The sequence below is a fragment of the Ammospiza nelsoni genome, chromosome 6 (assembly GCF_027579445.1).
Source record: "Ammospiza nelsoni isolate bAmmNel1 chromosome 6, bAmmNel1.pri, whole genome shotgun sequence".
NCBI classification, from domain to species: Eukaryota; Metazoa; Chordata; class Aves; order Passeriformes; family Passerellidae; genus Ammospiza; species Ammospiza nelsoni.
Genome location: NC_080638.1, coordinates 33,424,622 through 33,448,637, shown reverse-complemented (window position 1 = coordinate 33,448,637; position 24,016 = coordinate 33,424,622). Strand labels below are relative to the sequence as shown.

At 34.0% G+C, this 24,016-nt stretch overlaps 1 protein-coding gene across 1 annotated transcript in view; it reads left to right on the top strand.

Moving 5' to 3' along the window:
- Nucleotides 1–24,016, top strand: part of RYR3 (ryanodine receptor 3) — a 190,089-nt gene that overhangs the window by 79,785 nt on the left and 86,288 nt on the right. Inside the window, exons 23-40 of the mRNA XM_059474635.1 lie at nucleotides 349–432; nucleotides 1,719–1,878; nucleotides 2,313–2,460; nucleotides 2,558–2,763; nucleotides 3,409–3,583; nucleotides 5,014–5,222; nucleotides 6,381–6,565; nucleotides 7,199–7,235; nucleotides 7,603–7,763; nucleotides 8,202–8,367; nucleotides 10,748–10,834; nucleotides 11,227–11,453; nucleotides 12,547–13,348; nucleotides 13,851–14,051; nucleotides 14,321–14,423; nucleotides 18,194–18,331; nucleotides 21,296–21,569; nucleotides 23,296–23,410. Coding sequence (XP_059330618.1) covers nucleotides 349–432; nucleotides 1,719–1,878; nucleotides 2,313–2,460; nucleotides 2,558–2,763; nucleotides 3,409–3,583; nucleotides 5,014–5,222; nucleotides 6,381–6,565; nucleotides 7,199–7,235; nucleotides 7,603–7,763; nucleotides 8,202–8,367; nucleotides 10,748–10,834; nucleotides 11,227–11,453; nucleotides 12,547–13,348; nucleotides 13,851–14,051; nucleotides 14,321–14,423; nucleotides 18,194–18,331; nucleotides 21,296–21,569; nucleotides 23,296–23,410 — 3,478 coding nt within the window. The remainder of the gene's footprint in view (nucleotides 1–348; nucleotides 433–1,718; nucleotides 1,879–2,312; nucleotides 2,461–2,557; nucleotides 2,764–3,408; nucleotides 3,584–5,013; nucleotides 5,223–6,380; nucleotides 6,566–7,198; nucleotides 7,236–7,602; nucleotides 7,764–8,201; nucleotides 8,368–10,747; nucleotides 10,835–11,226; nucleotides 11,454–12,546; nucleotides 13,349–13,850; nucleotides 14,052–14,320; nucleotides 14,424–18,193; nucleotides 18,332–21,295; nucleotides 21,570–23,295; nucleotides 23,411–24,016) is intronic.

The following is a 24,016-nucleotide window of genomic DNA, read 5'->3' as shown; positions in this document are numbered from 1 at the left end:
TCATACTGTTGTAAGATATAAAAACCATTAAAATATCTCTTTCAAAGATATTCTGCTAGCTTTACTAGAAGTTCCAGGAACCCAATCAGACTGATGCAGAAAAACTTTGTCTCTATAGAGACCAAATCTTGTTGGTTTTAATGAAGTGGTGGAAATCTCAAGCCATAGATTTGTGCCTTTTTAATCTTTGAAGGGCTTATTTATTATCCTGATAAATGAAAATATTTGGGTTTTTAAATACCATTATTTTAGATTACTTCCATGTTTTTAAATATAGTTTCTTCTGCGTATTTTTACAATGCATGAGAACTATAATGTTGTGTTTAACTAATGCCATTTTTATGCCAGAACCCTTTTGGCCCTTGGATGTCACATTGTTCATGCTCATCCAGCAGCTGAGGAAGATCTTAAAAAAGTCAAACTTCCTAAAAAGTATGTGCCTTATGGTAACAGATACATATTATAATATTTATTATAAATATAAAATATTTTAAATTCATTTAAAGTATACTGGATATGAATCCCATACATGATAAGGTTTTAGAGATCTCTGGTTAGGCCATTACTTGGCTGTGATGATGTTGGCATGTGAATATTGCTGTGCTGCATCACCTTCTGAAGCTGTTGAGAGGCAGAAACAGTCGTATACAGGCAATTGTAGCAGTGTTACATCGCCCTAGAATGGAGACTCCAAAGCTCAATACAACATTGCAGTGCTGTTCTGCCTCATAGTAAAGAACAGTCTATTCATATGATGGTAAATCTATTTACTTGAAAAAGAGTTTACCACTTTACAGAGACAGAAACAGCAAGTTGGACACTTTCCATTTCGCTTCAGTTTATCAACCCACCATATGTCTTTTTGTTCTGAAAGAAATTTATCCATGAGAAACAAAGTCAATTGTTTCAAGTGAGCAGTAAAATACATATTTTTGTGATATGAGAGATGGTAATCTTAATCTTAAAATTGATGGCTCAATTAAAAAAGTAAAATAGAGCTTTACTCAAGATTCATACTGCAGAGAGTATATCATAATACTGGTTTGCTATTATTCTCATTAAAATACCTACTGCCTATATGAAACATCCTAATTAATGGAAACTAGACTTGAGCAAAAGAGAATCTGAATATGTCTAAAAGGGAAGGTTGTCCTTATACAATATAGAAGGGTTGGAGAAGATAATGGCTACTGCTGAAAAATTACTAAACTTTTTATTCAGTCAAAAAGTGGTGAGAACAATAGTTAAAATTTTTTTCTTCTGTTGGGAAAAAATGGCAATGAGGTCCTTACAGAATAGTTAATTAAAATACCATACTTAATGATACATAAGAGAGTTTCATAGGAAGTCATCATACAGATCTTTAAAATAGAAATTACTTGAAATGTTTAAATGACAAATATATACAAATATAAAAAGTTGTCATTCAATAAAAAATTTTATTGCTTTATAATAACCGTTTAGGCATGTAAATATGGATCTGAGTCACATTTAATTAGCTATTGTGAAAGTAGGTGGAAAATGAGATGGTCTAGAATCCAATTTATATCCTAGTCAATAACCAAGTGCAATGGAAGATTTTTGCAAAAGAACAGGGAGAGTAGGAGATTAAAAAGTGGGGAGAGATAATGATTTCCACCCTATGACTCCTTCATAGAAAGATTTAAATACCATAACTGGGATAGCTTGACTCTCTGTTTTGCTTTGTTGACTTACAGTTACATGATGTCAAATGGATATAAACCTGCCCCTCTTGATCTTTCTGAAGTGAAATTGTTACCTTCTCAGGAATTTCTAGTTGACAAACTAGCAGAAAATGCTCATAATGTCTGGGCAAAAGATAGAATAAAGCAAGGATGGACCTATGGCATTCAACAGGTAGGAATTTCTTTACATGCATTTGGGATTAGTAAAGAATGTGAGATTTTTTTATTCCAGAACATCATTTGGGAGGGAGTGTTAGTTAAAGTGACAAATACTGACTGCCCTGTTATAATTGAAAAAGCCAGAGGGGATTGGAAGCAGGAAAAGAAGCCCTACATATAAAAGTCTGGATTGTCAGACCTGTATGTTTGCAGCTGCTGGATGTATGAGAATATATTTCCACCCTTCTCCTTCATTCTTGTATTTAGGTTTTCGGCGTTATTAACAGATAATTAATTGAGCTTGCATTCATATAACTCTTCTTCATCAATGCTGCTTTTCTTCTGAAATCATTACATGATGCCAAAGTATGCTCTGTCTCATTATTCAAAGTCTTTGTGATATCTAAACAGACTTTTCTTCTTGTTGTTTTTTATTATCCCTTTCAGGATCTTAAGAACAAACGTAATCCTCGGCTGGTGCCATACGCATTATTAGATGAACGTACTAAAAAATCAAACAGAGACAGCCTCCGTGAAGCTGTCAGGACATTTGCAGGCTATGGCTATAGTATTGAGCCACCTGACCAAGAGATAGGTATGTATTTTCAATAAGAATCATAGCCTTTTTTAATGACGTTTATAGTTTCTTTTCATTATTAAAAGAGGTTTTTTTCCTCTGTTTATTTTTTCAGCTGACCAAACAGTAGAAAAAGTCAGCATTGACAAGATACGATTTTTCAGAGTAGAACAATCCTATGCAGTGAAGTCTGGAAAGTGGTACTTTGAGTTTGAAGCTGTGACAGGTGGAGACATGCGTGTTGGCTGGGCCAGGCCAGGCTGTCGACCTGACATAGAGCTGGGAGCTGATGACCAAGCATTTGTATTTGAAGGAAGCAAAGTCAGTACACCTTTACCTCTTTTGATCTACAAACAGGCTAGACAGAGGGCTACAACATAGGTTTCCTCTGTGTACTCAACATCAACTACCAGATGTTTTTGATTTGTATAAAGATATCTCGGAGCTCTGTTTCACAGTGGATAGTACCTCCATTTTGGTTCTGTCATAAGATTATGCTAACAAAGAAGTGTTGGTTTGTATGTATCTTCCTAGGCTGTATCCAAGTACAGAAGTCTGCCATGATTATAAACAAGATACAGCACTCACTTCCATTTTTCATACATGATGTTTTACAAAAATAAAAAAAAAGGTTCTTTATTCACTGAAAGAGCCTCAGTCTGTTTTCCTGTTTCTGTTTTTTTCTGCATGTACTTTATTCCCCAGCTTTACTCCTAAAGGACTAGAAGGATGACAGTGTGTAAGAAGTTGATCCAGTGAACAGTAGTTCTCAGGTTCCAAATTGCTGAAGTTAGGGTGCCTTAGTCTCTCTATGTCCCTGTTATCTTTAAGGCAAAAGTCATGTTTACAAAGTACTGTTTACAAATTACTTTAATATCTGAAAAATAAAATATCTGGGTTTCTTATTTTATTTTGTATTTATTTTTTAATTTACCACTGTATTTATTTCCTTGGTTTTCCATTTAGGGCCAGTGTTGGCATCAAGGCAGCGGATTCTTTGGACGAAGCTGGCAACCAGGAGATGTAGTTGGTTGCATGATAAACTTGGATGACAAGTCAATCATCTTTACTCTGAACGGAGAGTTGCTTATAACCAGTAAAGGTTCAGAACTCGCATTTGCTGACTTCGGCATAGAAAATGGTAACTTCCCCTTTAAAGTCACAGGGTTATTGGAAGACAAAATAATAAAAAGCAAACAGAAAAACTAGTCTGTCATGACTCAGTGAACTGAGAAATCATATTTCACTGATATGAGCCTTCAGACTGTGCTAGCATTACTTTCATAAAAAGTTATTTTGAGAGTGATAGTGTGGCACAAACTGAATTTCTTTTCTCCTTCAACCACATTAATGGGGTTTCAGAAGTCAGAGTGGATAAATTTTCTCAGTGTTGCTAGGCTTTGTCAGGACTTCAGTGCTGTGAAGAAGTGGTAATAATAAGTGTCCTGAAAAAATTCCAAAACCTGAAAATATAGTCTCTGATAATCTCACTGGAGTGTAAATATACTATGTTCATGTCTGCAAAGGACAAAATGAGTACAGTGCGGTGAGAGTTTGTATCAAAAGAAAGATCTTTGCAACATGAGCCTAATCTTTATTTTTTTTTCTCTGTCCTATTCATAACTTATACAAATATCCCGTTTTCCTGGGATATTTTTCCTCTTCTGTTTTTGGCCTTTGGTTTTTCAAAAAAGTAGTATCTACATACTGTAGTAAAAGAGTTGGGGAATATTTTCAAGTGGATTTGCTTTCTGTTTTCATTTACTTTTTCTTTGTAAATGTATCTCCCCCAACCAGTAACAGCTTTTATACCTGTTAGTAATTGCCAGAAAACTTTGCAGTTGCTCACTGCTCTTGATCTTACCATTGATAGAGTTTTTATAAAGGTAAAGAATGAGTGACTGCCTTAACAAAGCTGCACTTAAGTCTCAAAATTTAGAAGAGAAAATGTCTCCTTTAGAGATTGAACTGTGGGCTTTTCCCTAACTTTGCTCCAAATTCTGGTTTTTTGGGCAATGGTGAAATAAGTCAACAGCCTTTCATCCCTGTGTAAACATATATGGAGATCAAAAAGTTGAGTCATAAAAAATGCTAGCATTAAAGGAGTGTGTATTTGTCCATTGTGAATGATGGAGGAATGAATGCTGGCAAAAAAAATTGTACCTACTCATGAAAAAATAAATTTTAAGCAAATGTATTGAGATACTTGAACCTCATCTCAAAGTTCTTTTGAAAAAATTGGCACTCTCAGAAACCATATTTAACTTCTGTTAATAACTTTGGTCTAGCCAAGGTTGGCTTCCAGTGACCATCTTTTTGCATAATGCCATGTTTATTAGTCTAAAAATGAGAAAGATAACAAATTAAATGGGATAGTGCCTAAGTTCTCAGGTAGCAATTATATTGAACATAGACATTGGTATTTAAGGTGGCTTTAAATTCTTGCTTCTGTCATCACTTCATGTGCATTACTTGTAGGAGCTAAAGTGTAGTTCACATTAGATAGATTGAAAATAAAGAATGTCTGGTTTTAAACCAAGTTATTAAGTTTTGCTGGGTTTTTTTCTTTAGGTTTTGTTCCAATTTGTGCACTGGGCCTATCTCAGATTGGTCGCATGAACCTCGGAATGGATGCCAGTACATTCAAGTATTATACGATGTGTGGCCTCCAAGAAGGTTTTGAACCTTTTGCTGTTAACATGAACCGAGATGTTGCTATGTGGTTTAGTAAACGCTTACCAACATTTGTCAATGTGCCAAAAAATCATCCTCACATTAAGGTAACATTACATGTCAGAGAGACACCTGTTCAATGATTGTTTGTTTAGCAAGCTGAGACATTAAACCCTTACTAATGCTTACTGTCATCAGATAGTTTGTCATATTACTCTATTAAGTAACTCTTAGATAATTCCAGATGATCTTGTCCATCTTCTTTTTCATTTATATCCTATAGATATACCTATCTGGTTTATTATGTGACAATTTATGTTGGGGTTAGCTACTGGAAGCATGTTAGCTATGGGGGTTTTTTGTATTCTACCTTACATGCACTTTTACTTTCTAAACCTTCTCTACTGTAAATTTTTCTTAAATATCTGAAAATTGTTCAGCTGAAGTCTGAGGACATTTAAGTGTACCTGTGGTGTCACAGATTCTTTCATTGTGATACACCAGTGATAAGAATTCCAAAACTCCCTAACTAATCTATCCTAGGGCAGAGTAATATATTCTGCCTTTTCTATAAATTTTTTTCAAATTAATATATTCCAAAATTATATGTTTGAGTTCCTGAGGAGACTTTTTATTACAATCTCTCTAGGCCATTTATTTTAATTTAGGTATAGCCAATTATTCTCTAATTATTGTCTCAGAAAATTTCACTAAATTTCAACAAAATTATTTCAGCTTTTTTTTTTTTATTTTATCAGGATTATTTCATCATTATTCCTGACTTTAAAATATTCTCGACTATAAAATATATTAAAATATCGCTGAATTTGAAAATGCACTTTTTCAGCTCAAGGGAAAGTAATATCGAACACAAAGTCCATAATGACCCTCTGAACAATTCTAATTGATTTTTCTTCTCATTGTGGTGGAAAATTACTGATTCTTGTGATGCAGTTTTTTAATGACTCACGTACTCAAAGTGAATTAGTTTAATAAACTGTATTTTTAAATTTTTTTTTACTCCCGAATGAAACATTTTGAAAATAATTTTTGTAGTCAGGAATCATACTGAATCTGTTGATTCCCTTGCTCTTCAGGTTAAATTCAGTGTCAGAGAACAAAGCTGCATAGTTTTGAAGATAATTAATTATGAAAAATTTAAGTTTGCTCTTTCAATTTTCTCATCCTCTAGTAGCTTAATAACTTAGGAAGTTTTCAGCATTTTGTTGGATAGACTTATTTAAAAATATTTCTATTATTTTTAGATATGGAGAATTGATGGGACCATTGAGAGTCCACCTCGGTTAAAAGTTACTCACAAAACATTTGGCACACAGAACAGCAATTCAGACATGATATATTGTCGTTTGAGTATGCCCATTGAGTTCCACTCATCATTCAACTTCAGCATGGGTGTGGAAAATGCCTCCTCTGATGTTTTCCAAAAACGGTTAGACTTGGGTTTGGTTATCCTACTTCATGCTTTCAGTGTAAATGTATTGTTATATTATTCTTCATTATTGTATACTCAAAATTTCTCTGCACTAGGAACAGATTACCATGAAATGGTGTGTCCAGACAAGAGAGAAGCTTTTCTAAATAAGTGCATCACAAGGTCTATAGACCTTTGCCTAAGCAGCTCCATTTTTTTTCTGAATTATTATGATCTGCAAAAGCTAGTCTGGAAAACCAGCTCAGAGTCTTTTGCCCTTTGGATTATTGCTCACCAACATCATTGCTCAATAGCTCATTGCTACCAGAAAAATGCCTAATTCATTAAAAGAAAAAGATTGTGGGAAAGGTTTTTAAAGATACTGGGTATTAATGGGCGCTGCACCTTTCTGAGTTACCTCTGTCTTTATTTTACTGCTCCCACTCTCAACCTTAATTGCAGTCAACTATTTTACTTGTATATTTGTATCCTGTAAAGTCTTTGCTAATGCATACTCAGTACCAAGCAAAGCTGGTTAGCTAGTAAGCTGACTTACAGTAGTCAGCTTTTAAGTATACTTAGCCTAATAATGACTAATTTTTCACTACTTTTGTTTTATTTAATTATTCACTGATTTTCCTTTATCTGTAGAAAGCACAGCCAAGAAATTGCTCCTCCTTCTACTACAGTAAGTAAATATGTTGAGATGCTTAGTTCTTCTGAAGTTTTGAAGTAGATTTATTTGTGGCAGCATGTTCATTAGAAATCAATATTCATTAGAAATCAATCTGTTGAAAGAAGCCTTTTTAATAATTTTTTATGATACAACACTTTATAAATAATTATGTCCAGAGCTGCATTGTTTGCAACTTGTGTAAACATAAACCTCATCAAATTAAAACACTAGTCTGGTTTTTTTTATTAAGAGTATTTAAAATTACTTATTAGAAGAATGTGAATTACTATTATTGAAGTTTGATATACAGGAGATTTGATTATTCCTTGATAAAATACTTTAAATTTCTATTACTAATATGCTCTTTTCCTCCTTTCAGTATTTTTACTCACTACGGATATTTGCTGGCCAAGACCCATCCTCTGTCTGGGTTGGCTGGGTAACACCAGACTATCATTTTTACAGTGAGAATTTTGACCTAAATAAAAATTGTACAGTGACAGTTACTTTAGGGGATGAGAGAGGCAGGGTTCATGAAAGGTAAGGAATTATTCATAGTGTACTAAAATTTTTATTTTAATACTGTTGTTTAAAAGTCAGATGTTCATAAGCTTGATGATATTTTAAATATTAATTTAAGCTAATAAGAAAATTGTTTATGGAGTATGAGTTTTCTGTGCTCATTTATATCTGAATGTGTTTTAGACAGACATGTTAAAGTGAATTTATCATTAATGTTCTCTTGTGAAGAAAATTTCTTTTGGAAAGAATTTTAAATGAAAGATGCTTCTTTAATTTAATATCTGTATTTACTCCCTATGGATGAAACAGTTTGTTTAGCTGTAACTAACAAGTGCACACAGAAGCCTGTGAAATTTTTTCATAACTATGAAATGGAAAAAAAGGTATTCCTCCATTGAAAAATGCATGTCCACCAAGTTCAGTGGGACCTATGCTTTGTTCTTGTTACTCTTTCAGTGTGAAGCGCAGCAACTGCTACATGGTTTGGGGAGGAGATGCAATTGCTAATTCCCAGAGATCAGGTCGCAGTAATGTTGATATAGAAATTGGATGCTTTGTTGACCTGGCTACTGGAATGGTGTCATTCACAGCCAATGGAAGAGAGCTTGGCACTTGTTATCAGGTATTATCAAATTTTCAGGAAGCTATCTAGTAAGATTCTTGTTTTTATGTTATTTTTCCAGGAATCTAACTGGACACCATTTGTGTGATAATAATATGTTTTCCTATATCATTCTGATTTATCCCTCTTTTTCTCACTCCTTTTAAGGCTATGTTTTTTGAGTTGTTTCAGTATGTTTGAATAAATATTTTTTTTACATCTCTCTGCAGTTCAGAATCTTGATTAATAAAGTTAATTCTTTAAATTGTTTTTTCAACTGAAACTATTATACAATAAAGGGGAAATAAATATTTAAACTAGCTGAAGGTTAAAATTAGACTTTATATATAATTTTTGATATTAATTAAGAAGAAAAATTTACTTCATTATTTACCAGGGTTTGTGTCTTCTGCAGATAGCTGTGATTTAGTGGCCTTGTGATTTGATAAGTTTCAAAACCTAAAATTCAAAGATGCATTAATACAGAAAGCCAAAATAAGTGGGGTGAGCCCTAAATGTTATTAATACCATCAAAACATGATGTCATTTTAAAAGTGAATCAGTGGTTGACTGGAGTTTTCAGCACCAGGTTGTTGAGATTTCCTCTCAGTAAGATCGGTTGTCCATAGTAAAGCACTTACTGTGGAAGAAGTTTTCCAGTATTAGCAACAATTCATTGCTTTCTTCTACATCAACCCCCTCAAATGTGTAATACAGACAAAAATGTAATGTTACTTAACTGGATTTAATGGAACTTTTATACTGACTCCATTGAAAACACAAGTGGCAGGGCTGCACACAGCCTGTTCATGGGGGTGGGAGGTTATGTAGTAGTTGTTATTTTGGAATATTTTGTAATGGTGGCCAGTAACTTCAGTGCCACCCTGGGAGAATATTGAATGTCAGCACACTGGCAAAAGAAAACAGGTGGTTAACGTGCGTAAGCTTTGTTGTTTTTCTAACCAGATACAAATCAGTACAAAAGCTTCTAAGCAAACCCATGAAACTTTGGTGTGTTTCTTTGCAGTGGATGTTTGTGGGGTTTTCTTCATTGACAGCCTTTAGCTGTTCTTATCTTGCTAGGAGATGTATGAACAGATGTGGAAGATGCATGTTATTGAATTTAGTGTAAATAACACTATCAGGTTTTTCCTTATATGATTTACAATTAATATAATCATGTTCTATGTACTAAATGTAAAACTATCTCACAAAATACCATTATTTCTCCTCTGTTTCTTCTCTTTTTCACGGAAAAACACCAGAAGTTCTTTTAGGAAATATTTTCTCAATAAACCTGTTACACCTGGTCTGCTGAAAAATGAGACTATCCAGCATTTTCTGTATAGATATAAAATAGCATAACCCAACAAGATTGTCACAAATAAGAGTGAAATATTTTTATATTTTAGCTTATTTTGAGTAATTTAATTATTTTCTCTCTTTTTGAAAGTAATGAAAATAATATTATGTACTTTTAATTTCCGTGTCTTGAACATTTTTACAATAATGTAAGACCTTTAAAATATTTTAATAAATCAAATCTCTCACTCCAACTGCCACAAATAATTTATATTTGTCTGGTCTAGGTAATCTAGTCTTATAGATTTTGCATATACTTTTCAGCTTTCTTAACTAAAATAGAAGGACAATATTTGTTTGTTGTTTTCATTTTAAAAGGCCTATAGGTCAACATATTTAAGAGAGGAAATTAATTTTTCTGTAGTTCTTGATCTAAGTATTGAATTCCATGGTGATATTCAGGAAAAAACTAACACAACAATCAGAACAGAATGCCTTTTTTTTTCTGGATTTGGGGTTGTGGCTTTTTTAACTTATCAAAAAGGTTGGAATGTTAATTCATACCCCTATATTATTTTGTCTATGTCCATAGTTGATAGATTGTTGTCCTCAAAGTTAGGAGTTGTACTCCGTCACAGCACAAATATGTGTAGCTTATGTACAGTGTCTGTACATGATACACAAAATGCACCATGATGTGATTAATATATTTAATTGAACATCTGAAACTTTGATTTAATTGCAGAGATGTACTTTTTTCAGCCACCCTGGAGCACTGAATTTTTAAAATTAATATACTGTTCTATAATTATATTTTCAATTCTTTATTTCATGGCAGTGTTTCCTCCTACAGGTGTTGAGAGCACATAAGGCTACAAAACACCTGTCTTAAAAACCAGGTGCTCCTATGATGATAACTGCAAATACTTTACTATATTACAGGTAGACACTATTCCACACTTTATTTAGTAAATTATATAAATTACTTCATCATGAAGTGTAAGGTATACAATATTTATTTTATATCATATTCAGAGAGATGATTTTGTTTTTTCATTTTTAACTAAAAAAAAAAAAATTAATCTCATTTCACTTCTAGGTTGAACCAAACACCAAGCTATTTCCAGCAACTTTTTTACAGCCTACAAGCACTAACTTGATTCAGTTTGAACTTGGTAAATTGAAGGTAGGAAGTATTTTTTGTATTCTATAGAAAAACAATCTTTATGTAAATGTTCTCTTTTAAATCTGTTTATTTCCATGTAAATTCCTGCTCAGTTAAATTTGCTTAGGAAGGGTTGAATCAAAGGCATGACTTGTAATTTGACTTCTATATTTACTTCTGTAAATGTCATTATTATATGCAGTTAATTGATTATCTGCAATTGTCAAAATAAACTAATATTGTTTGAGGATAACACCATTAATGTTGGGGGATTTTAATGGATTTTGTACGTTGCAATAACTTCTACATTTCTATAATTTCCTTGTTATTTAAAAGTTATTCTTCCTTTTGGTGTTATGGGCTTATTAATAATTACATGTTTCAAAAATAATTAATACATATATTTGTTTCAGAACACCATGCCTTTATCAGCAGCAATTTTTAAAAGTGAAGAAAGAAATCCTATTCCTCAGTGTCCCCCTCGCCTTGATGTACAAACAATCACACCAGTTTTATGGAGCCGGATGCCAAACAGCTTCCTCAGAGTAGAAACTGAGCGTGTCAGTGAGCGCCATGGCTGGGTTGTGCAGTGCTTGGAACCTCTGCAGATGATGGCACTTCATATCCCAGAAGAAAACAGGTACGCTGAAAATGAGATAAAATTACTTGATGACAAAATATACTGAAAAAAGGTGTCAGTGTACTGACTAAACCTGCCTTTCTGAATAATTACCTTATAGCTGTTGAGAATTTCTGATCCTACTTGATATCATATCAGACATTATTGTATTCATGAAACTTTAATGACATGGACCAAGTTTTGCATGCATAAAATAAAGCATGATTATTTGGTTTTATTTAAATTTAAATTGAAATAGCATCTCTTAAATCTGTGTGTCTTTAAACATGGAGATTTTTCTCACTTGAGAAAAACAAGTATTAAGAACATGCAAGTAATATTTTGCCAATTTTTTCTGTAATAGAAACCTGTAATCTCTTCCTGTTCCATCTGCGCTGAATTTACATGAAATAAGTTCTTGTTCTTAGTGACAAGATCATGCCTTTCTTTGAGTTTCATTAAGTTTTATCTTCAGAGTGAGGATTATAAAGATCTATTCAAATGTCAAATGTCATTACCAGTGAAAAATCAAACTATCAGCAGAAGCATAGCAGAAAGGTCATTTAACAGCTGTACTTTTATTAGTAATTATTAAATTTCTTTTAATGATTCAAAACTCAATTTTATTTATTGTTAATAAAGCTGAATTCAAGGAAAGAGTGAAAAACACTGGGTCTTGTGGAAAAATGAACCAGCAATCCTGAGTAAACTACAAAGGCACTGTCTAGGAACGGTAATAATGCAGATTTTCAGCAAGCCTAATATGCCTATTTTAAAAACAAGTTCTAATTTACAATTGATTCCAAAGAAGCACCTCCATCTTAGGTTTTGGTTTGGTTTTTTTTCCTATGGAGTAATAATTTTAAACAGTCTCAATAAATTATTCCCACCATTTATTGTGTTTTAATGATGCACACACTAAGAGTAATTACCATCAATCTTTATATTAGTGGTTTGAAAAGGAACTGAGAAAATGTTCCTCTTCAAACTACTAATACAAAAGTTGATACTAACTAATCTTAGTATCAAAATGTTCAGAAATTATAGAACTTTACTTTTTCAAAGTCTTTATTCATGGAATTGACTGGTGTTCCGTTTCTTTATTTCATAACAGATGTGTTGATATTTTGGAACTATGTGAACAAGAAGATTTGATGATGTTTCACTATCACACTTTAAAGCTCTATAGCTCAGTTAGTGCTCTAGGTAACACTAGAGTTGCTTATGCACTTTGTAGCCATGTGGATGTATCTCAGCTATTTTTCACAATAGATAATCAATACTTACCTGGACTTCTCCGTTCTGGATTCTACGACTTGCTCATTAGTATTCACTTGGAGCACGCCAAGCAAGCCAAGCTCATGATGAGCAATGAGTTTATCATTCCAGTTACAGATGAAACTCGAAATATTAAATTATATCCCGATGAAACAAAGAAACATGGTTTACCTGGAGTAGGGCTTAGCACTTGTCTTAAACCAGCCTTTAATTTTTCTACTCCATGCTTTATTGCGACCAGCGAAGATCATCAGACATCCATCCCAGAGATACCCCTGGAGATACTTAAATCCAAGGCCATAAGTATGTTGACAGAGGCAGTGCAGGGCAGTGGCAGTCACATACGAGACCCTGTTGGAGGACAGGTTGCATTCCAGTTCGTTCCTGTTCTTAAACTGATAGCAACACTGCTTGTAATGGGTGTTTTTGATGATGATGATGTGAAGCAGGTGTTACTCCTCATTGATCCCACTGTGTTTGGAGACCACAAGGAAGAAACAGAAGAGAGGACAGAGAAGGAAGAAGTGACACAAGTTGAAGAAAAAGCTGTAGAAGCTGGGGAGAAAGCAATCAAACAAACAAAAGCTCCTGCAAAGGGCTTGTTGCAGACAAGATTACCAGAATCTGTTAAGCTTCAGGTGACCATTTATTATTAATATGTTACTTATATTCTACTCTTGATGAAAAAAGGATTGTGTTTTTTGTCTGTTCTCTACTTAATAAGATTTGAAATTCTCAAGGTCTTTAATTCCACTTTGCCTTAAAACCTCAAAATTAAAAAAAAAAAAATTGATGATGATGTGGTTCTTTCTACATGTATCTACACTTAAATAGATATGTGAGTACATACTTATTTCATAAGAACCAAAGGGTTAGACCAGGTAATCTTTAAAGGACCCTTTCAAGCCAAACTAGTGTGTGATTTCTAGATATTTTGGGTGCATGGAGTGATAGATTGTGTGTGCAATATATTAACAATTAGGTAATGAAACCACCATTTTTTTGTCCTTCACAGTGTTGAAACAAAAATATGGGAAAAATGTCTCTCATTTTTACAGTCTGATGCAGTGTATAATGTGTGCTCAAGTTCTCCCCCAGAGTTTGTAAAGCTGTTGAGATTGTCTGTTTTCTCTACCCTAGATGTGTCATTTACTCAATTATTTTTGTGACTGTGAACTACAACATAGAGTGGAAGCAATTGTATCGTTTGCAGACCGTTATGTATCAAAATTGCAGTATAACCAGAAATACAGGTACAATGAACTCATGCAAGCCTTGAACATGTCTGCTGCATTGACTGCCAAGAAGACTAAAGAATTTCGGTCTCCTCCTCAAGAGCAGGTAATATTAAAAAAAAAAAAAAGATTGAATTAAAGATTAAAAAAACCCTTGATGAGGACAAAATAAATTCCTGACTCACTGGAGAAGCAAAATGAATTTTAAAATTAATTTATTCCATGCCACAAAATAATGAATGTCAGAATGTTGAAACTTGTGTTCTAGAACTCATGCTGTAAACCAAAGTTATAAATAGGTAAAGTATTGCTATATACTAGAATAATATGTCCTAAGCTATTTCAGTGTTTAACTGTGTTTTAAATCCCTTAAAGATTAATATGTTGCTGAATTTTCAATTGGGAGAGGATTGTCCCTGTCCAGAGGAGATTCGGGAGGAGCTATACGAATTTCATGATGATCTTCTAATTCACTGTGGTGAGTGGCAAGTTGTTGATACAAGTTTTGTTTGTGTTTTTGGCACTCAACAGATCAGTTGAAAAATATACTAGCACGAGAGGTTTTTTTATTAGATATGCTACTGCCTACAAAATTACTTTAGTGACAAATTTCAGTGTATAGTACAAAAATATGGGAAGCCTGTGCATGGTTTTAAGTTTCACTGTTAAATCTCTATTAAATATTGTCTCATATTATTCTGTTTATACACCAGTTTTAGACTTCCTGGGGAAAAAAATAATCCAAACAAGTAGGTTGGCTTACCTTAAAAAAATCATATAAGCACATGTATGAGTACATGCAGATAAAAGGTGTTGAGGGAACAAAATTGCTGCAAAGCTGAGCATCAGAAATTAAATTTAATAAAAAGCGGATGTGGAATTCTCTGCCTGCTTTAATTTAGTTTTCTCTTCTATGCATAACTGTGAGAGTCAGTCATTATAAAACACTCTTGCACTGCATACTTGAACTGTTCCCACTAATTTAATTTGGATTTCCTGTACAATTTTATTTGGATTTTTTGGTGTCTATTTTTTTGTTAGTTTATTGAGTTTGTTGAGATCTTAGTCTAATTCAGACAATCATGAAATTATTAACATTTGTAGTCTGAGTCATCTAATTATTACTGTTCATTGCCAGCAATTATGCAGTTAAAACTGAAATAAACAAGCTTTTTCCATCGACCTACTTGGTAGATATATTCAGAGTTACTCTTCCAGTGTATTGCTTAGTTCTATGGTTTTTGGCATCCATCTTGTCCAAAAAAATGGGCCAATGTTATTACAGTGAGTTGACAACATCTCAGTCTCTTCCCCAGGAAGAGCATGATATTCCTAATGGTTAGTTCTTCCTCGTCCACCTTCTTGCTTGAGGTCATTATCAAATGTTTACCAATACAGTCTGATATATCTTCCTGTGCTGGTTATCCCTAAAACCAGGGTTACCTGGTTCATGGAATTGTACTTTTTAATGACCTGTAATTACTTTCTGTTTTCTATTTGGAGGCATGGTGCTTCCTATACCATTCTGTGCTTGTATTGTTAAGACTTCTGATGTTATTTTGCACTGCTATATCTGAGTACCCTCTTAGAATCTCAAGCAACCAGCAAGCTGTGATTTCATGATAAGTCAATTGGAATTTTTCAACTACCTCAGCCTTAGCCTCAGCCTCAGCCAAAGATGAGTAGGTCTTCAGGTATCTAAGCTGTGCTCCATCTGTTTACTTCTGAGTGTGTTGTACAAGACGTATTAAAAGTCTTAAAATCAAGATTTCTGTCTGTAAGGCAGAAATTTAGTTGGTTTATCATTACTTGTTTTTCACAATCCTCTGTTGTTATTCATAATTTCTTCTGAGTGCTTACCAAAAACTGTTTCTTTCATTCCATAATTTTTCTTTCAAGTGTTAAAGTGAAAAGTTAGTATCCTCCTAATTACTCCTCTTTCTTTGTTTTTATTACATCTATTATAATAAATTTTTAGAGCCACCTTCATTGTTCAGTTACTTAGCCCTTGATCTGACCTCTGGTTTCCAAGGGTAATGTGCATTTGGCAGCACAGAGTACTCTAAGACTCCAGGATGGACATTATGAAAGCGTTACAACTTGGAAATGTCTTAACTCCACAATCAATTCATTTTAGTTTAAAACCTTGGGGCTGCTCTGATCATTGAGTTATTTTAGCTCCTGCTCATTCTTCATAACACTATTTATTGTATGCATTGAGATTTTGCTTTTTAGGGATACACTTTTATTATTTGTTTACTACATTGTACATGTGTATTTTGAATGAGAGTTCAAGATAGACAAAACACTGTCTCGTTATTAAAATAGTTTAAAGATCCTCTGGATTCTATGCAAAACCATATTCATTACTTTGTACAGATTTATCAGAGGTGGTTGCTGTGGATAAATGCTCCTCATTATCTGTGTCCTGACTTGGTCCTGAAAATCAGTACTAAATAATCACAGCTGCAGATTAAATGAATAGGAGTTCTGCTTGGAATGTTTAATCAGCTTTTTAGCACTAAGTATACTTTGCCATCTAAGTGGAAAACTATGTATGCAATCAAGTAATTAAAGGCTTCTTCATAATGAATATAAGCAAACAGTTACTCAGGCAGTCTTAATCCTAGCACGTCGTAACTGGGAGTGGTTAATTTTGCTAGCAAAATAATGGTCCTCAATAATTTTTTTTATGTGCAATTTCTTGCTTATAAAGAACCAAGGAAATTTACAGCATATTTGGTAGCATCATATCAAACTGACAGTTACCTGGGTTGCAGTCATCACAGTGCACAGACCTCTGCCACTTGAAGGAAGCAATTAGCCAGTAGCAACAGCAGACAGTCAGCTTCTGAATGGATTGCAACTCTAAGATGATGCAGAATGAGTGACATGGAAGAGTAGATGAGACCCCACCTGGAGGAGTCACAGACCTCATCTACCCCAGTCAAACATTGTTTTAACTCATGATACCAGTTCATTTCCTTCTCTCTGTCCATTTCAACTTCTTCACAGTTCCTCTCCCAGTGTCCTTCTCTTGTGTTCAGAACCCAGGTTTTATTTCAGTGCCAGATATTTGTTCCTTTAATATCCTTGTCTGCTTTCTCTTTCCTTTCATTGCTGGTGACATTTCTTGTTCTTGCTTTCTTTCAGACTGATTGTATCCCTTCTTAACTTTTCATTTTGCCAAGCCAGTTCCACTTATCCCATTTCTTAAATTCTGTATTTATTGTCCAATTTCAATTTTGACTTCCTTCATTCCCTCTCAGTTCCTTTGAATTTTATCACTTAGTCACTCCTAGTCATAATTATCCCTCCCCTTTTTGTAGGTGCCGGCAGCAAAGTTTCTCCAGCTTGTTACCACGTGTCTGTTCTATTTTCTTTCTTAGTTAACTGTTTAGGACCAGTTTTAGCTACTGCAGTTTCTTCTTTTCCCCCCTGCTTCAGGTTGTAGGTCTAGTATCCTGTCTGAAAAACTTTTCCTTTTCTCAATTTCTCTTTGACAAGCAAACTGCAAAAGCTTACATTTCTGCTTGGTGCAATCTCTGATCTGGAGAGAGCCTGCTTAGTTCTTTGCTTCTGCACATAACACATGCGTTGTCTGATGATCACTAAGAGGTGTGAGAGACTTTGAATGGTTGTGAAGCAGTGTAGTGAACTGAACTGAATTAAATTAGTCATTTTGCCAGGTATTAAACCACCTGGTAAAATGACATCCTGCCTTATTGTATAAATTTTCATGAAAAGCATGTATTATCCACATAATCACTGAATTTCTGCCTTCTTACAGCTTTCAATTCAGTTAATATATTTGTTTATGGCTGCTAAATATCTCAACTGAAAAACTGTACTGTATTGGAAGATACAGACATACACTTCTTTCTTTAGCCTACATTCTGCAATATGAAACAAAGGACCACATATTTAATCAAATATGACTGTGAGTCATACTTAATTCCCATAGTAGACTCTTAAAAAAGTACCACCTCTTTGGTCATAATAGTGAAAAATGAATACTATAAATCTGAATGTAAGAAGTATGTGTACTGAAATGAACATAATTTGAGGAGTGCTTCTGGTACTGTGTGTTAAAGCTGCTGGCCTTACTACTTCTACTTTTATCCTGTATGAAATTTGCTGGTGAAAAAAATAAATATTCCTATAGCAATTTTAATATGGTTTAAATATTGAGGGAGTTAAACTTCAAACATTAAGTTTTGTTTCTAACCAGTTTTATTTTATGCTAAGGTATTCCACTAGAAGAAGAGGAAGAGGAAGAAGAAGATTCCTCCTTGACTGGCAAACTCCGTTCATTAATGTACAAAATCAAAGGTCCACCAAAAGCAGAAAAATTGGAGCCTAAAGAAGAAGAAGAGAAAGCTCCTAGTAAGTTTTCTTTCCATATAAATGCTTTCATGGTGCAAATGTTAAAGTTTTACACAGTCAAAAGGAATGTATTTTCTAATAAAATTTTATAAGGGGCTGAAGAAGGACACTGCCTGTTAAAGTTTCTTCTGCCTCTTAGAAATATTATTCTGTATATGGAACACCTCAGATGCATTTTTAAACAAGAAATTAAAATGAGTGGAAGATTTTAGATCCAGATCATTAACTCTGGGGTTAAAAATACACATATTCTTTATAAAGAACTGTGAAAAGCTGATTATGGCACAATAATCTAGACTCAAGCATTCTGAACTTGGGAAGATCTAATTTTTATGGGTTTTTTTAAAATATAAAAATTCTTCTGTAGAGCTTATCTCAATTTCCTTCTATTACCTTTTCATGTAGAAGCAAATACAGACAAGGACATAACCCCCCAAAACACTTGTAATCACGAGTGTTTCTTATTCTTAGCAGTATTCCTGTACATATCCATTCTCATACCCCCTTCCATAAGATGCGAGGGATGTTCACGGTCTATGCAGGTGAGATTGGTTCTGTGCTTGCAATTCCTCGACTATTTGCACAAGCCTTTAGTTGAGCCTCTTTGAACAACTCACCTGTTTCTCATTGCCACTGTGCTCACATGTCCTATGAGAATTCATCCCAGTGAGGGTGATGTATGGTATGAATCTCACAAACTTTGTCTTTGCTGTTGATACGAGTTTTCAAACCTTTGTAGTGACTAGGGATGGTAAGGAGCAAGTAAGGCAAAAAGCCAAATTCCTCCAGGTCTTCCTTTAGGACACTTTTTTTTTTTGAGGTTTCTTCTTGCCTTTCTGAATCAGGATTGGGGCTCTAGCTCTAAATTTCTGTAACACCATACAGATATCATGTGCAGGATTCTCCAAGTGACTTCAGGTTGGTCAACCAGTAACAGTTCTCTTTTTTTCCAAGTTGTTCAGTTTGTCAATAGGGCCATGTACAGATGTGGAATGGTTAATTTATTTCAGGCTCAATAATTAAGAGTTTTGTGGAGATTAGGCAGCAAAATTATTTTATAACTCATGACACTTCTTACATGATCTGCTTGCTCTGGAAAGCACCTTAGAGTGTTTGCCTGGTCTGAAAGCATATTTTGATCTGTTAAGCTTGTTAATGTGTTTTAAGTACATTAAATCTTGTAACAATGTGATATGCTGTATGAAGCAGGGCTTCATTCTCCAGTGACTCATCTGTTAGCATCTGCTTTCTCTTTAATAGTAGCAGGAGCTACTCAGTACCTGGTAGTATCATTTCTTCTCCAGGTTTCATGTGGATTTTATTGTCATGAGTCAGGAAGTATTCACTCATAAGGCCTCAGGGCACACGGTGTTTGGTCCTTGGAACAGGGCAGTTCACTTATTTTATGTACCAGAACTTTGGGTTACAAGAAATGTGGGTTGGAAAATGATCCTACAGTGTCTATTTTTCTAGAAATTTCAGATGATTTCTTTAGGCTTGGGCCTAAAGAGTGGCCTTGGAGTGATGCATAGTACAAATATGCACATGGATTAAGTCATTCAAAGCATGATGAAAAATAATATAGATATATTATGTTATATACTTGACTGTAGCTGGACACTCTGAGGTTTTTAGTCCATGTGTGCACTTCCCCTTTCTGCATCAGAAAATTTGGAATTCAGACATTAAAGGAAATGGATATTAGAGGTATCCCCAATCCTCTTATGTGCATGAAGAGGTGTGGTGGTGTCCATGATGTGTACGTATTTCCAAGATTTAAATCTCTGGCCTTGATTGTCTTGGTTTTAGTCACACATACTGTGTGAATATTCATAAGAAGGAACTGTTTGCTACAAATAAATCTTCCTTTACTCTAAGCTTACATTCATTTCTTATCACAATCAATCTTTTACCCAAGTGAGGAATGCCAGCAATTTCAACCTAGTATTAATTATGAATCAGTAAATTTTGTATTTAAAAACAAGGTAGAACTCTGAAAATAAACCCATAGAGGCAAATAATTATTATTAATAATGATTATAGGGTTTTGTAACCATCAAGTAAAAACTGAGATAAACCATGACATACCACTAAGAGTAGGGCTATCTCTGTGAAGTGCAGAATTTGTTCCCACAGGTTGAAAGCCTAATTATGGAACAGAACCTCAGAATTAATGATAGGTTTGCATAAATACAACATTAAATAAGCTAAGAAAGTGTTAGCAAGTGAAAGAATAGCATACACACAAACCCCAATGGATCTACACTATCTATAAACACTTTAGTGATGGGAAGTGGGAGTGTTCATGCCATTGGAAGAACTTTGGGAAAGTCAAGGGGTATGTTTGCTGGGGATAGAAGAAAGAAATTTGCATTGCATTGTTTTATGAGGTAGGGTGGTTATTCCTGTTCTACTTGATATCAAGCATGAACATTTGTTGGAACAAGGACTGGAACATGTGTCCAGTTTTCAGGTAAATTCCCTAAACTTTGGGCTCAGCAAAACTGTTTTCGGCATCACTGAATTTGCAATGTCTGCAATACAGGCACATCAAGCAATTTTTATTCTGTAGTTACAAACAATACAGTATTTTTAGAAAGTGCATTACCAAGTGACAGTGACTTGACCTGAAATAAGGAATAAATTGAAAGCCTAATGCTTTAGTCTACATTTAGTCTACAAGGATGATTCTCAAAATCATGGTCAAATTAAAGGTTTTCATTGTGAACAGTGCTGGTGTGGACTTGAACCCTAAGAAGATGTTTATTGTTTTCTATCTCTCAAGAACATTACATTTATCTTGAAAAAATCTGAAAGTTGCTTTTCCAATTTAAAAAACCTGTTCAGTCTACTTGTGGTTTTTACAACCTCTTTGTTGTCTCCTGTTACATATTTTACAATAATACATGTTTTTGATGTTTTCTGTTGGAAGAGCTAGTAACATGTAATGTATTTTGCTTTTAGCTACACTGAAAGAGCTCATATCGCAGACAATGGTGCGCTGGTCCCAGGAAGATCAGATCCAAGATCCCGAATTAGTTCGGATTATGTACAGCCTCCTCCGTCGGCAGTATGACAGCATTGGGGAGCTCCTGCAAGCCCTGAGGAAAGCATACACCATTAGTGCTGCCTCTGTCAAGGACACCATTAATCTGCTTGCAGCACTGGGCCAGATTCGCTCACTGCTCAGTGTGAGGATGGGAAAAGAGGAGGAATTGCTAATGATCAATGGATTAGGGTATGGAATTAATGGAATTTTGTTTTTAAGTTGGTGTGAAGCTTTTGTTATCTTAGTAAATCCTCAAATTTTTGTTCCTAAATGAAAATTAATGCTGTACTGAAGTGTAAATATGTACTAGTGATTTACACTTTCACATATATTTCCACGGTGGCTCCAGCTATCTCTCTAACAGTATGAGAAGGGTCAAAGTTTCTGTGAACTAAAGCATTATATAAAGAAAAGGGACTCCTTTTACTCCAGTTAAGCCTGACGCTTAAACCTTAATCAAAGGACAAGTTTTAGCAGCTCTAGAGGAAAAGATCACTAGAATTTTTGCTGGTGTCTACCTATACTGCATTTTTCCCAAACTTAAAGCCCATTTTATATTTCATGTATGAGTGGATAAACTTGCTGGTGTCTTTTCAATCGCAAATTCAGAAGACATTTGTTTTATGTAGCACCAGATGATGTGAGATTATTTTCTGCATCTTTGCTATAAAATTACCTCTGTTGTGCAGTGGTATTGCAGTGCATTTTTCATGTTTGTTATTCCTCTTGTGTGACTGAATGATGGTTGGGCCATCTAATGTTGGAAGGAAAAAAGAACACAGAAAATAAATTATTTCAATTAAAATGGTGCATTTAGAGAGAGAATTATAGTATTGTTACCTGAGAACAATATTTATTTGTCTTTTTTGGGAATATTAAAAAAATTCTCTCCCTTACAACAATTGTAAGAAAGTTCCATTATTTTTACTATTTCAATGTAAAATTTATACTGTTCTTGTATAAATTGCAAAGACTAATCTCTTTATATGAATTGATCTGTTCATGACAATGACTCATTAGGCAGTGTGCAACAGTATTACCCAATTTGTCCTTGATGCTGATTTTGTAAATTTGCTGAGAATTATATGAGGGATAAAGGATAAATTTGCCTAAAGATGGTATGGATATAAGCACCTTCCAAGAGTTGCTCTATTGAGACTCATTCATTCTCAGTTTTCTGTATTTCTTTAAAGCAGGAATGATGCCTGTTATTTGCCATGTGTTTTTAAAAGATTGTCCTAAAATGTTAGAAATCCCTGGATTCTGTTGAAATCAAGTCCCTGGATTATTTTGAAACACATAAATTGTATTCTGGATTATGAAACCAATACAGCAGATTCTAGAAAATGTCGAGAGAATGGTGGGCAGGTGAAAAAGCTAAAATAGTCCTTCATAATGGACCTGTATGCCACTTCTGACAGAATTTGAAAATAGTGATGAAATACATATAATGGATTACCTTAAAGACTAAGTCTATTTATTATCTTTACTTTGTGATCTGAGGAAATTAATTAAGAGGTTACTGCAGAAATATGATTGATTAGATTTCATTTTCTTGAACTCTGTTCTCAACTTAAAACCTAACAAAACATATTCTTTTTCACTTAGATCATCACAGATTTTTCTTTTTAAATTTAAACAGAACAGATGGTAGGAGCAATTTAGAGATGAAGAATTACCATCTCAAAATAATTTTGAGGTTAATATTCTTCTTATGAAGAATCTACAAGAATTAGAGGAATGACAACATATTGAAATGTGAAACATTTTGTTCGCACATGCTTTTGTATTATGCTGAATTCTAAGAATTTTAAGTGGTGTTAATACAATGAATGCATACTTCTGAAATCTCAATGCTTCAACTTAAATTAATTTGGGGTTGCTTAAAAGCAAATTGTCTTTTCTTCCATTTTAGGGATATAATGAACAACAAGGTGTTTTATCAGCATCCTAACTTAATGAGAGTCTTGGGCATGCATGAGACTGTTATGGATGTGATGGTGAATGTGCTTGGAGGAGACAAATCTCAGGTAATTTCACCACAATTTGCTATGTGTTTTGCATTTTGAACCTTCCCAAAAATATATTAGGATGTTTAATAAGTGAACAAAAATATATCCCATGTAAGCTAGATTTTGCTTGTCCAAATGAAAGTATTCCTTAATGAAAAAAGTAGAATATTTTTTATTTTACTAGAGGGAGAAGCCCAGTAGCTGAGCCTTGATTTTTAAAACCTGAGATATTTTAGGTGTTTTATTTTTCTTTTAATAGGATAGTAAAATGTTTTGTTATTAAATATAGACTTTAACTGCATTTATTGAAGGTGTAGCTCTGGTAGGAGAATTTACCTCTTCATCTTAAATGAAGTGTTACTACCAATAAATTATAATAAGAGACTAAACCCAGTTTATATTTTAATGCTCAAATTCATGTACTTGAATTAAGCAAAAATTTTCTTGCAGTGTTATGTTCTCCCTTTTCTCTGTGCCATGCTGGAATATATATATACATGTTATTTTAAAGGCAAAGTGACATAAATTTTGAGAAGCCTAACTGAAAATTTTCACTTCTGAAGAAAGTGAGAAGTGAAGTGTTCATATTTTCTATCTTCTCTTTGCTCATGCCTCATGTTTTTA